At 32.9% G+C, this 15,371-nt stretch overlaps 2 protein-coding genes across 3 annotated transcripts; both read right to left on the bottom strand.

Annotated features, from left to right (window-relative positions):
- LOC109361746 (uncharacterized MFS-type transporter YwfA-like) lies at nt 2,658–5,984 on the bottom strand. The gene is made up of 4 exons (XM_019607287.1): nt 5,615–5,984; nt 4,331–5,085; nt 2,897–3,317; nt 2,658–2,845 (listed from the first exon to the last, which is right to left on the bottom strand). Exons 1-4 carry the CDS (start codon nt 5,906–5,908, stop codon nt 2,816–2,818), a joined length of 1,500 nt encoding a protein of 499 aa, XP_019462832.1. The 5' UTR covers nt 5,909–5,984; the 3' UTR covers nt 2,658–2,815.
- On the bottom strand, nt 6,918–9,132 carry LOC109362065. Of its 2 annotated transcripts, none has more exons than XM_019607634.1 (2): nt 8,646–9,132; nt 6,918–7,450 (listed from the first exon to the last, which is right to left on the bottom strand). In XM_019607634.1, the coding sequence occupies exons 1-2, from the start codon at nt 8,704–8,706 to the stop codon at nt 7,017–7,019; spliced, it is 495 nt and encodes a 164-aa protein (XP_019463179.1). In that variant the 5' UTR covers nt 8,707–9,132; the 3' UTR covers nt 6,918–7,016. The 2 variants fall into 2 exon arrangements, with proteins under 2 accessions (XP_019463179.1, XP_019463178.1); XM_019607633.1 differs by having other exon boundaries at nt 6,918–7,464.

The following is a 15,371-nucleotide window of genomic DNA, read 5'->3' on the forward strand; positions in this document are numbered from 1 at the left end:
AGATAAAAATGAGTGGAGAAGATGAAAATAAAATGGAGATGTGGGGCTGTCTGTGCGTGGGACAAGCATTACTTGTGTTGTTGTACAGTTGTGCGTGTGGGAGAAGTAGTGAAGCACTGCAGTTGTGGAGTTGATTCGTTTCTAACTTTGGGGGAAAATAGGCACAACACAAAACTAGGGTTAAGTTAAAACATATAATTAAAATATTAATTTATTAATTGTAACAGGTTTGGGGCAGGTTCAGGGTAGGGTATCACACATACCGAACCCGAAAATTAACATCGGGTAAAACCCGAACCCAATAACAACGGGTTTAACATGTTAAATTTGGATCGGGTTCGGACGGATACCCACGGGTTCGGTTTTCATTGCCATCCCTACTTGGGACATGGGATGAGACACCATTGGGACAGGCAGTGACGGATCTAGGACTCGGGAGCAGGGTGTGCAACAATGTTAATTTTTTTTAAAATAAATATCATTATATATAAAAAGATAAAAACATTAATATCAAAATTACAAAGTTTAAATATAGTTAATCAAATAAATTACACACTACATATAAATTATTGTGAAGGTTGTTAAACAATTCTCGCTCAATATGAGTCACTAGATTGACATTCACTTATGTGTCTCACATTCAATTATGTAGTCTAATTCACAATCTTCATACCTAAAAAATCTCTTTCTATGATTATTGTGACAACAACTAAAATCATTGCAAACAAAACAGAATATAACAGAAACAAAGTAGAATAAAAATAATAATTACAAAGATTGAAAGAGGGAATAGAAACAACTTAGAAGACAATGAATACAAACATTAAAATAAAAACAATGCTAAACATATACCGGAAACAACGAAACAGAAATAATAAAACAAAAAATAAATAGTTTTATTCGAAGGCAATGAATAAAACCAATGAAATGAAATCATTTAAATAATAGAAAAATGAAAGTATAATAGTAAAGTAAGCTCTACATAGATATTTCTTTTTCTAGGGAGTATTTTTCATACATATGTAATATATTTTTTTAAACTTATATGGTTGATAATTCATAAATTATAATATTGAGATTATATATATATATAATTTTAAAAAAATTAGGGTGTGCACTTGCATTCCCTCACCACAATGTGGCACGTCAATGGAGACACCTGACCCCATCCCCTAAACTCAACTCACAAAATACGACCACATCCCACTTTTATCAAACTGAAATGGATTCACACATGTCATCATCAGATTGTTTTCATCGATTATTTAAATTAATAGCTTTGTTCGTACTTTAATGTTTAACATAGTTAAAAATATCATAAATTAAATCCACTATTTTTATTTCCCACCGGACCAGAGAATGTCAGGAACAACCATGTTATTAATTTCAGTGAGAATGCTACCAAACAGACAAAAACGTAATTAATAGTCCATTTAAGGAGATCCAAGAAATTTCATACTCCGTATTTAAGTCTTCCTTAGTTTCAGAAAATGGATTGGATCTAAAAACTATAGAGACGGTGTTAAATAATGGGATCAATGAGGTGGGGGAATATTAATGTCCACATATAGGGATATGAATGGAACACCGACACCATCTAATAAATGCGTAGCAGATGTATGATAGAATGGGAAAAGGAAATATAACAACTACTACTTTCTTCATAAAACTGTATACAGTAGTACATTAAAAAGAATACTACTATAATGGTAATTGTATTTATTGTTTTGCGCAATGGTGAGCATTCCTCTCACCTTGAGTATTAACGTTCTTGTTGACACAAATGAGAAAGTATTTTTTTTGGAATAAGGAAGAGTTTCCTAACAAACATTATCTTTAGGAATAAATTTTTGACATTTAGCCTAATATCAAATGTGACTTTATATTACTAAACCAACATTTTATTGATAAATATCTTTAATTTATATTTTATTTAGCCAACCAATCGCAACACATGTCAATGTTTGCAAAAATATAAGCATACAACTTTGATTACTTGATTCTATTTCTCTCCCCTCCGGATGCTGATTATATGAGTATTATTATATTTGTAAGGGATTAATGTAGTCATTTTTTTGTTCAACTGTTAAAATAAAAACAGTCACGTGTATCACATGAGAATTTATACATAAAATGTTACCAAATGAAAGAGTTAATTTTTTTTGAGGATAGATGCACCTACTCCAAGCATGTTAACATTTGATGTTTTTTTTATGTATGACAGATTTTAAAACAATAGGGTAAAAAAGAACTATAGACGTTAGAAGTTATGATTTGAAAGTGGAAAATGTTTGAGTGTAGCTATTGAATTAGAATCGTTTCCAATACTGAACCCTCATCTTCAGTATTGAAGCTTCTAATACTGGAGATGATCCCATTGCGTAACTACTAATACTTATGCGGACACTCAACAAACATGCCTTGTTTAATCCACACAATTTTGGACCAACTTTGACTTGATTGGGTCACTTATCTCTTAACTTGTGCAACACAATTTGAAGATATGGCAAATGAGGAATTCTTACATGTTAGATCTATTTAGTGAACCAAATTTATTTAATATATCTAACTACCTTGAGATAATTCGATTTGCCAAAAGTTGAGTATCTAAAAGTGACCCAAGTGAAGAGAACCAAATTACTATTGAACAAGTTAAATGTAACGAGACTGTGGCACTAATAAGAGAACTAAAACTGTTGATGGGAAGGGATTGACTATAGTCTATAGAAGCATTCAGTAAAAAAATTAAGGAGTTAACATGTGAAATGAAAAATCAACTAGATGAAGTTCCAATCCACCTTGCAAAAGTGAACTATTACCTGGACAACAGAACTTTCTCATCATTATCATCCAGGTCAATCTTGCTCTCTTCCCTTGAATAATCAATGTCAATCTTGCTACTTTCTATACCATTTTTCCCATTTGATTCTTGATCATGAAATTCATTATATTCTTCTTTTGTGCTGTCATCCACTTCTAGCTGCTGCATTTCTGATTCTACTAATGCAACCATTCTCGCTCGCTCCCTGTCCCTCGAATATGTGCAGTAAAGGAATGAGTAGATTAAAACACAGATTGCCATAGGAACTCCAATTGCAGTATAAAGAGCCTTAGCAAGTGATGCAGCATTTTCTCTATCTGTTTCAATTTCAACAGAGTCTGATGATCCCTCTGGGACTGGCTTATAACCGTAAACACGCTGAGCCAAAACTCCAACTATAGGAGGAGCAAATGACGCCAATATTGACTCAAAAGATTGATCCAGTGCGTAAACAACGGTCCGAGACTTCTCAGGGACTATTTCTGCAAATATTGGACTATCCACACTTTTAAATATCAAAGAAAACCAAACAAAGTGCATGTGATCAATTGTTATTATTTGTTAACGTCAATGACTTTATTGTATTATATGATATGCATCACCCATAGATGCACAATGTTCAAGCAGACCCTTATTCACTAATCACTACGACTTCATGGCCTACTTCATATTGACAAATGCATGATTTCTTTTTTAATTCCCAAAAAGTTCTAGCATGTTTCACTAATTCTCTATTGGTACATGTTTGAAAATTGTTATAAAACATCTACAACAATCTCTGTCTTTTACCTTCACTCTGAAGTCATCACAACTTTCAGAAAAAAATATAGACATATAATTGATTAACTGCTGTTACTGCTCTATTCCTGCAATTTCAGTAAGCACACCTAGATTAAAATGATAAGTAACAATCATTCTACAGTCATGAAGTCAATGTGCTTACAAGATCAAGAGATCTAAAAAGCAAAAACGTATTTGATGTATTTATACCCCATAATGAATGAAGCGAACAGTGTCCATCCACACTGGTGCATTCGTAAGAATGTTAAAGCTAAGCTGTCCCAAAAATTTGGAAAATCTAAGATTTAAACATGTGAAAATACTTCTAACCACACCTTGGAAGGTTTACGCTAGAGTTGGCCTGGAGCGAAGAGGCCTATTTGATCGGGAAGGGGTTTAGTTTCATTTGATATTGTTGGTTGGTTAAGTTATCTTTATCTAGCAATCTATTGACACCAGATATCCATATGTATGTCTATAATATGTGCATCCCTTAATACTTGATGCAGTTATAAGAAGCTATAAAATTGTAACCCCAACCATAAGGCTGGGATAAATTTTAACCTTTGGCCTAATGGTAAGAATATTGGCAATACACCATTTAACAGTTAGTTTTATGTAAATCATTAGCTTTTGGCCTAATGTTAAGAATAATGGTAGGCAAATACAATTAGTTTTATGTCAATCTTAGATTTTAAGCAATAAACTATGACAATCATGGATACGTACTTGTTAGTTGCTGGGGCATTCCAGGACATGAGTAATCCCATGACGAATAAAACCAGACCATGCATGAAGGCTGTGGATGGATCATCGGGCAATGCCAACAACAAAATTGCTGCTATAGGAATGGCAGAACTAGAGCTTATTTGAGACAACATTATTCTCCCAGAATTTGGTAATCGTTGGGATAAAATATCTCCCATTTTACCTCCAAATAGACCTCCTAATGAAGAAGCAACTATGAATAGGGTCCAAAGCAATGCTGTTGTCACATGGGAAAAGCCTATAAGTTCTAACCAAAGAGTGATAAATGACAAGGCTGACCCGGAGAATGATCCGAAGACTCCCTGAGCCACAAATACTTGAAAAGTAGGAATCCTCGTAACGGACTTTGCTTCTTTAATTAGATCTTTCATTTCAGAATAAAAGGACTTTTTTGAAATAGTTTCATAAGTGTCTCTACCATCATCATTTGAGAAGAGGGGATCCTTAGCAAATAGGTGAACCAATAAACCAACTATAAAGCTAATCAATGCAACAAGGTGAAAAGCTATTCTCCAACCGGGTATGCCAGCAACCGATGTCGGGGCCATAAGTACAGAGAAGAGACCACCAATGATGCTTCCCAAATTTCCTGTAAATTGCAGCCACCCAAAAGCCATACCACGGTTGTTATCATGTGTTGAATCAGCAACCAGGGATTGAATTGCTGGAGTAACAATGGCAAGTCCAATCCCATTTAAACCTCTTGAAATCGCCACCTAATCATTCATCATCCAACAAGTACCACTTAGGAGTACGAAAATACGACTGAATAATTTTCATATTTATTATGAAAATAATCTTGTTCCAATTCTTTGTCACAACTCACAATTACAATTCATGAGTCATTCTATGATGCCATTGACAATATTCACTAAGCAACATACAAACTTTATTATTTTGTGAAAAAAAGCCTTCTATTTCTAATTTTTCTGTTCAAACTGCAACAATTTTAACTTTTGCATTTGCACAAATAGAAAAACAAAATTTATATCCATTAATTACCATAATTACGGCAATTACACTAATACCCAGAGTTACTTGTAGCTTAGGTTTCGCCAAAATAAATCGAGCCTCGTGCAATGAGCCATCCTCCTTACATCTACTTCCAGATTTGTTAGCTTAAGCTTATAATGTATTACATGTCATATGCATAGCCAGTTAGCCTAAGTTCTAACCTTGGTTTAATAACAGACTTTAGCTTCATCACATGATAACATTGAGATTAATGCATGAATAGGAAAATACCTGTAAGAAGGTTGAGGAAATGGCAACAAAAAAAGTAGCAAGAGCCCAAAGAAAAGCACCAAGAGCAATGACATGGGCACGATTATGACGTATAGCAAGGTAAGCAGCAAGTGGGTAACATAAGGATTGAACAAAAGAACGAAAAAGAGTGAGTGAACCTAATGCTGTTGGGTCAGCATGTAGAGCAGAACCAACTTCTTTGTATACCCCTGGTAACAATGATTCATCAGCTCTTTCCATTATACCTGCAAGATTCACTAACACCAATGTCACTGTCTCTGATTTCATCTTCATTGTTTACTGTGTTTGCATCCAAGATCATAGGAATCTCTTGGTGGGACAACTGAGAGAAACTGATGCTAACTAAGATGGGGTTGACTTAGATGTGGAGAAAATCTGAGAAAGTGAAAGGGAGATTCCAATTATGTCCCTTTTATTTAAATAAACTTTTAACTTTCTTCTTCACTACTATTCAACTAAGGAGTAATTTTGGAATGTTTAACATAACTTTTTGATCAATTTAAAAGTTATAACTATTGAACCAATGTCAATTTTTTTTGATATTGACATATATATCTATCACCTATAGCTAAGGAACTAATTTTTTTTAGATATCATCAAATTGTTGATCTTTTGGTCTTTTTAGGATCTAATAGAACTTTATACCACTAAATAAATACCTTGTTGGTACATTAATTAAGCGTGAGACTAATAATTAAAAATAGTATTACATAAAATTTTAAACACTTCTACCAATAAAGGGAGTGATAAGTAAGGAACCAAAAAAAAGAAAATGCTTATATTGGAAAATATAATATTACTCAACACAGAAGTTGTTTTTTTAATTTCTTAATCATTGTAAAATGGTCAAAGCAAAACCAATTTTAAAAATATGTAACAAGTTTTTCAGTCCTAACTCTAATGCAAGATAGTCAGAAAATGATTAAAATTTATCATATTAAATACTTAATTTATTTGGTTGTATATAGTTTTGCAGGATTTATATATTTGTGTTTGAAAGTGTAGTTTGTTAATACTTTTATTAACTTGTTCTTTTCAATTGCTAACCACCTTGATTTAAGGGACAAGGTATTGGAGCTAGACCATGAGTGTCAAGTTAAGTTATGTGATTTTATCACAAAGAATTGTCCATTTGTGTGTGGGATGCATGATTGAACCATATAGCTAGTTATGAATTCAAAAAATTGATCATTAAATTTTCTGTAACTATTCCTTTATAAGGTTGGTTGAAAGGAAGTTGGCATTTTGATTTATTAAAAAGAAGAATGATTGAATATAAGCATTCTGTATGAACATAATCTGAACTGAAAATTCAAGATAATAAAGCTCCATCCACTTTGCAAAAGTGAACTACCTTGACAACAAAACTTTCTCATCATTATCAACCAAGTCTATGCTCTGGATAATCTATGTCAAATTTACCATTCATCACATTTGATTCTGAAAGGTGAACTTCACAAGACTCTTCTTTTATGCTGTCTTCCACTTCTAGCTGTTGCATTTCTGATTCCACCAGTGCAACCATTCTCGCTCGCTCCCTGTCCCTCGGGTATGTGCAGTAAAGAAATGAGTAGATGAAGCAGCATATTGCCATAGGAAGTCCAATTGCGGTGTATAGCGCCTTGGCGAGTGATGCAGCATTTCCTCTATCTGTTTCTATTTGAATAGATTCTGAGGATCCTTTTGGGATTGGCTTAAAACCATAAACATGTTGAGCCAAAACTCCAACAACAGGAGGAGCAAAGGAAGCCAATATAGACTCTAAAGATCGATCCAATGCATATATAGCCGTTCCAGACTTTTCAGGGACTATTTCTGCAAATATTGGACTGTCCACATGGTTAGATATCAAAGAAAACTAAAGGAGTTGCATAAGATCATTTTTTTGTTAATTTTGGTGCCTTTTCTGTATATTTGTATTACAAGATATGCATAGATGAAGCAGGGCCCTTATTCACTACAAGTTCATTAAATACAGTATATTGATTAATGATTAAAATCTCTTTATTTGGTAAAGAATTAGCTGTGAAAGTAAATAGTTGACCATTTTCTGAAAAGGTTTCCCTGACCCATGTTTGAATATGACTAACATTATAAAATGTCTGCAGCATGCTCCATTTTTCACTTTCACTCTGCAATCATGACAAGTTTCACAACATTTATAGACAGATAATTTATCAATTATATGTTACTTTTCCATACCTGCAATTGATCCAAGCATACTTTAGATCAAAATGATAAAAACCATTACACAGTCAACAGTCATGGGGCCAGGAGAACACACAACACCTTAACAAGATTAAGATCTGAAAAATGCAAAATCTGTTTGACCCAATTCTACTTCATAATGAATGAACTAAACAGAAAATTCAAATAATGATTTTAATTTGGGTGCTTACAAACACATTTACTGATCCACCTCTGTAGTCCAATCTAAGTTAGGCCATCCATACTGGTTTATACATAAGAAAAATCCTTAACATAATGTTATACTTATGGCAGGGGCAAATCACAACATGCCAAACAACCATTCCATTATGAAGTTCTGTAATGACTAGGGTCTAGATGCCCACAATTGGTGCATCCCCTAATACTTGATGTAGTTATGAGAAGGTGCAAAATTTTGCTCCAACCATCATGTGGAATAAGTTTTAGTTGGTAAGTGTTTGACCCAACTTATAACCCTTCATCTTACTTCATTAGTTAAAGGTTCTTCTTGGCATCATCTTAATGGAGATTAAAACAACAACCAAGCCTTAATCCCACTAGATGGGGTCAACTACATAGATCAAATGACATCATAGTGCTCTATTATAAACCATGTTCGTTGACAAAATATTGATTTCTAAAACTTTTCTAATCGTTTTGCATATGGTTTTTATTGGCCTCCCATCTTAATGGATATTATTTAAAGCAAATGCAATTATTTTTATGTTGTTTGCTATAGCCCAGTAAATCTTGTGAATTCTAAATTTTAAGAGAATAAACTATGAAAATTGTGGATACATACTTGTTAGTTGCTGGGCCATTCCAGGAGATGCACAATCCCATGATAAATAAAACAAGACCATGCATTAAGGCTGTGGATGGATCATCAGGTAAAGCCAACAACAAAATTGCTGCTAAAGGAATAGCAGAGCCAGAACTTATTTGTGACAACATTATTCTTCCGAAATTTGGTAAGCGTTGGGATAAAACATCTCCCATTTTCCCTCCAAATAGACCCCCTAAGGAAGCTGCAACTATAAATAGGGTTCAAAGCAATGCTGTTGTAACATGTGAGAAGCCTATATGTTCTAACCAAAGAGTGGCAAATGACAGTGCTGACCAGGGGAATGATCCAGATACTCCTTGAGCCACAATTATCTGAAATGATGGGATCCTGATAACTGACTTTGTTTCTTTCATAAGATCTTTCATTTCAGAATAAAAGGACTTTTTTGGAGTACTTTGATATGAGACCTTGCCATGATTATTTGAGAAGAGTGGATCTTTAGCAAATATGAGAAAGTTGACTCCATAGATCACCACGGGCTTCATTAGATGCTAAAGTTGCAGAAGAAATATGGACAGGTAACTTAGTCAATTACAATATGTTACGCATATTTGGTTGTCCTGCTTATGTACATATACCCACTGATGAACGATCTAAAGATCCTAAGTCAAAGAGGTGTATCTTCATTGGATATACCAAAGGTGTGAAATGGTTCAAGTTCTGGGGTCTAGTTTCCAGAAAGGTGTTGAGGAGAGACTTTGGGATCAAATATGATTCTAGGGAGCAATGAAATGGTTCACGTGAATAAAGAAGGAACCATGCACTAGTTCAAGTCAATAATATGATGATTCTCAGGCAGAGAGTTCAGGTGTGCAGGAGTATCTACTTGCTAGAGACAGAGATAGACGTCCTATCAAACCTCCAGAAAGATATGGCTTTGAGGATATGGCTTCAGTTGCTCTCCATATAAGTTCAGGAGATCCATGTAGCTTTTTCAAGAGGCTATAAAAAGTCAGGAGAAAGAACAATGGATGAGTGTCATGATGGAGGAGATGAAGTCTTTACAGAAGAACCAAACTTGGGAGCTTGTTCCATTTCCCCCAGACAAGCATGCAGTTGGGTGTAAGTGAGTGTACCATAGGAAGCTAGCAGTATCGGAAAAAGAAGGGGGGAAAGTTTAAGGTTCATCTTGTAACAAAAGGGTTTTCACAGCAGAAGGGGATCGACTACAATGAGATTTTCTCCCTAGTGGTGAGACACACTTCTATCAGGGCAATGTTTGTCTTGGTAGTCAGCCGGGATATGCACTTAGAATAGATGGATGTGAAGACTGCCTTTCTCAATGGTGAATTAGAGGAGAAAATTTACACGACACAACCAGAGGCGTTCAATGCATCTATATAGAGTCACTTGGTTTGCAAGTTGAAGAAGTATCTATATGGGTTGAAGCAGTCTCTCAAAAAGTGGTACAAGCAGTTTGACACTTATATGAAATTTGGTTATATGTGTGAATATCCAATTTTGTCCAGCCCAAAATACATTTTTTTTTAAATTATAAACAAATAAAAAATATTTTTTGGCTTAATGACCCAACACATAAAATCTCAATTTAAATTCCAAAAAGGGTTTAAAAGAATTCCCTCACAAAATTGTCTCCAAAAAATAAAAAGGTAATTTTGAAAAGAGTATTTAATGGATAGTCAATAACTTCATGATGACTTATATTTAATCCATTTTCGTTATTTATTTAAAGGAAATTCAAAAATGATTTTTAAGTAACTTAATGATCACTTATTAGCTAGAATCAATTCCTTAAAAAGTGTTTACTATGACAAAATTCATTAATTTGTATGTATGAGAAAATAAATTTTATGACCATACAAAAATAATGCTTTTATATGGGTTATATGAAAATTGAACCCAAATCATGTTTTGAAGTCACTTTTAAGTATTTTAGAATCCAAAAAATTTATTATTCCTATACATATGTGGTTAAAATAATTATATATTTTTTAAGAGAAAATTGTTTGGGCATTTTCTATTGAAAATAACATTTTTTAAATATCCAAAAATAAATAAAATTATTAAAATTTGAATCTTGAGTAATAGCTATTATTAAATTTCAAATTTTAGTTATTAATGGTCATAATAATGAAAATTGAGATTAAATTGAGATTTTTGAATAAAGATTAAATACAAATTTGATTGTATCATAATCATGAAAATCAAATTTGAATTAAACAAATCAGATTTATTTCTATTCACATCCTCTAATTAATTAATGGGAGATATTCTCGTCATTAAGCACATGTATAAATCCTAGTCTATAAATAGAGTTCATTATTCACCAAAGAAAAGGGGGAGATGGGACACTTGAGAAAAAATCCAAAAAATGTCCATACCATTTTTTCTTTTCTAACGGATTCGAAATCCCTCTAAACATCATTTTCAATACACAAAATCTCTCATCCACAACAACCTCAAAATCTCATATACACAATAATCAAAAAATTCATTCATCAATCATTTTTTACCCTCAACATTATCTTTCACCCAACAATCCAAAATCATCACACCAAAAATCACACAACCAAAAATCATAACCATCATCTAACAATGCAAAAAATTATATACTAACATGGAGCCTTGGGAATAATTGTTGAGTCATTGGAATCACACAGACCCAACGTGCATACATGGATGTGTTGAGTTGGTCTAGACATTCTCTCCGGTTGTGGGTCTTCATTTCCAATTAATAGATGTTCATTCATGTGTACATGTAAGTTCAATTTCTTGCATGTATCTAATTTTTTTAATCATCATTGCTACTCTTTTTCATCTATATGTATAATAAAACTTGATAATGATAAGTCATATAAATAAAACTTGATATGAGATGCGGTATCGGACGTAAGGGCCATGCTTCGCTCATATTTAAAAAAAAGTTTTTAAATAAATAAATAGAAATTAAAGTTTCTTAACCAAGTTTTAATATGAGATGCGGTATCGGACGTAAGGGCTATGCTTCACTCATATTTTTTTTTGTTTTAAAAAATAATTTAAACTTTAGAAATAAAATCAATCCAACCAACAAACTTTTTTCTAGCCAAAGAACTACGTAGTCTTGACTCCTAAAAAGAGATACGTAGGACTAAGATCATTATTGTCAGACATAATAATAAAATAAAGTTCTTTTTGTTGGTAAAAATATAATAATAACACAATTAATAATTCATGCAATATAGTAGGTTACTATTCAAACGAGCAACTAGGGTGCTAATAACTTCTCTAATGTGTAATCGACTCCCAAACCTAGATATCAAAGTCCAAGTGCATTGAGCCAAAAGATTTTTCTACATTTTTGAGTGAAAAAATGTAGTGGCGACTCTAAATGAGGTCGTGGAGCCAAAAATCGGGGCGTGACAGTTGGCGACTCTGCTAGGGATTTTTTTAAGAGAGTGAGGCCCATAAAAATTAAATGCAATAATCTTTATTTTTATTTTTATTTCTATTTCTATTTTTAGTTTATTTTATTTTATTGTTATCCTTTACAACATATTATCATATTAGCATAAGTATATGCTCTATACCCGGACATTAGATTAGAAGGGACATCCGCCTTGTCAACGAGGACTCTGGGCTTCACTTACATTGACATGATGAACCATCCAGATTGTTACCAAATATCATGGGCCGTACCGGTATGGACTACAAGCCTCACTTGTAATCCCTAGGGTATTTGAGTTTCCCCTCTTGTGATTGGATGCAATCTGGGCACCTTATAAGTAGACCCTATAAGATGTTTCGTATAAAGGCCTTATATCCCCACCCTAAGGTTAGGGTCTTAGATAACCCACAAAACTATTAAGTATACCATATTTATGATATTGAATGCATACATGCATATATACGTGTATGCATCAAAAAATATATTATTCGAACATTGATTCACTTATGCATTCATTTATTGTATTCAAAAATAAAAAATCTTCATTAATTGACTCATGCATTTATTCATTACGTTCAAGAATAAAATCTTCATTGATTGACTTATGCATTCATTCATTGCATTCAAAAATAAAAAATCTCATTGATTGGCATGCATTCAAAAAGAGAAATTATTTCATTCATTCAATTATGCATTTATTCATACACTTTGGGGGAAAAAATCATTCATACACACTCAGTTATTCATTTACTCATATATTAGTAAAAAAAATTATTCAAACATGATATTTCATGCATTATTGTAACATTTCATATCTTACCATATCAACGTATTCATCATCACAAACCTTCTCATATAAAAAAAACATTTCATACATGCATTCAAAGTCAGACACATCATAAATTGCTTTTTTTAGTGGTCTCATGTATCCGATAAAAAAATAAAATTACATGCATTCATACACCTTATACATTATAAAAATATTTGCATCCTCTCACTATTCATACATCTCAACATATGCATAGTCATACATGTTCCTTGCATTTCATGCTCATACATGTTCCTTACATTTCATGCATCATTTCGAGTTATATGTTGCATATCAATCCATGTAATATGATAAACAATGTTCATATCATGAACATTCTGCATCAATAAAAATTATTTCTCTACATGCATTTCATGTCCATATTGATAAGGACACTCATCAATTGAAGAGTTGGTTTTAAGAATACTATTGTTGGACTCGGCTGAAAGTGATCAGAGTCGAACATGAAGAAACTCAAGAAGATAGAGAGATGATACAATTTATCATACCCCAGCTAAAATTGGAGGCCCATTAAATTTTCATTTGAGGACCCAGTCAAGGCCAAGTCCATCGACACTTACCCGTGTTTCGTTTTTCATGAAAAATGATTTTATCTCAAATGCATATTGTTTAACAAGTATGTACTAATGCATTGATCATGCAAATTTCACCATCTCATACCTTATCCTACCAACCATATTAACATAATCACATCAACAGAAAAAAACACCACAAAATAAACCCAAATAAAATTAATCCATGCATTAATATGAGATATTTGATTCAAATATAAAATGGAGGATGATGCAAATATAAAACACAAAATGATAGACATTTTTAGTCAGATGTGTTCGATGACACAAGACATTTTTTGTTAACTCCCAAACACTAAGAAGAAATCCCTAGTCACCCCATTTGAGCCTAGACATCATGAAATAAGATGATTTTTTAATAACCCTCAATATCTCAATAACCCGAGGAGGGTAGCTTTTCAATCATTTTCCTTGATAAAATAATATAAGGAATGTTCTTAACTTAAAGTGCAAAAAAGTGAAAAATTGTGTAGAGAAAAAACCCACTGAGAATCTGCAATTAATATCTCAGGAAAAGTTATGGCAAAAGTGCGATATCAGTGATCACAAAAGAAACATTTCATAACAAATTTCTGCCTACATCTTAGGTCATCCTTATTACGACGTGGAAAATTCCTTTAATTGTTGAATGTCATGTTAGAAAAATGTTCAAAAAAATGATAAAGAAGAAAGGTGAAAAGTGGGTATGAGAAACACATATTTTTTAGCTTTATATCCTTTTTGTTGAAAACACTTAGCCAAGCCACGATGAAGCCTGAGAAGACATTGTTGAGGACTTATTTGCTTATTATGCATATCATAACACAAAAATCGATGACTCCACAAAACTCATAAATCATGATAAAAATATCTCATCTTTAATACATAGAGTTAAAATCATTTTCTCGATATTATCTTTACCTCATCACCACTCACAACCTACAACACAAATTAAATTATATCATCATCATCACCATATCACCACTCATAGCCCAAACACTTTCCAAAGTTTGTATGATCATTGTTTTAGTATTTCTTTTTAAAGATTTATTCGTGAAATATGGAGTATGAAAATAAAAAGTGGGAGTCTCTCAATCTGGGGCAGATTTTGAGATATTTCATGGTCTAAGGCTTTTCATTCCAAGTCCACCAACACAATAGAAAGTGAAGGATAACTATTAATATCTCATACTGGAGCAGTTTTTGAGTTGATCCTATTATCTGATGGAATATTATAAGAAGCCCAAAATCGTGGCAGTTTTTTGGATGATCTCATTTTCTATTGGAAAGTTATAAAAAACTCAAAACTGGGGCAATGGTGAAATGACTTCCTATGGCTCTGTAAGTCGATTGTATTATAAGAAGTCATAATCTCTCAACGAAGAATAAGAAGGATCTTAAGTTTTCACCTTCAAGAATAACTTCAACAACGATTCATATAAGTTTTTTTGCTCCCTATCAAGTCAAATCACCACATTTGAGGGTGTTCATAAAAGAAAAACAAAACAAAAAAGAACAAAAAAAAAGCAAAAAAGAGAGTGTCAGGTAGAAAATCCATGTGGACAACCTAGAAAAAGGAGAACAATTCTAAGTCAGAAACCTCCAAATATGACTTGGGATCATAATAAAATGAGTCGGCGGATGCCTACTGTAACACCGCGAACTTTACGATTTTGAATTATAAGATTTTATTAATATTTTTATTAATTATATTTTCGAAAATGAATTTCTGGGAATTTTCGGTAAAGAATTAGACGAAACTCTAGTTGAGTTTTAGTCTTGTAAATCTATTTCCAATTTTTTGGTAAATTTTCATGATTTCCGGAGACAGTCGGTTTCGGACCGAGTCAGGGTCGAATCTTACCCGGTACGGCTCAAAAAGTGGTTTTTGAGTTCCATAACTCGGAATCAAA

Source organism: Lupinus angustifolius, chromosome LG12, assembly GCF_001865875.1.
Source record: "Lupinus angustifolius cultivar Tanjil chromosome LG12, LupAngTanjil_v1.0, whole genome shotgun sequence".
Classification (NCBI taxonomy): domain Eukaryota; kingdom Viridiplantae; phylum Streptophyta; class Magnoliopsida; order Fabales; family Fabaceae; genus Lupinus; species Lupinus angustifolius.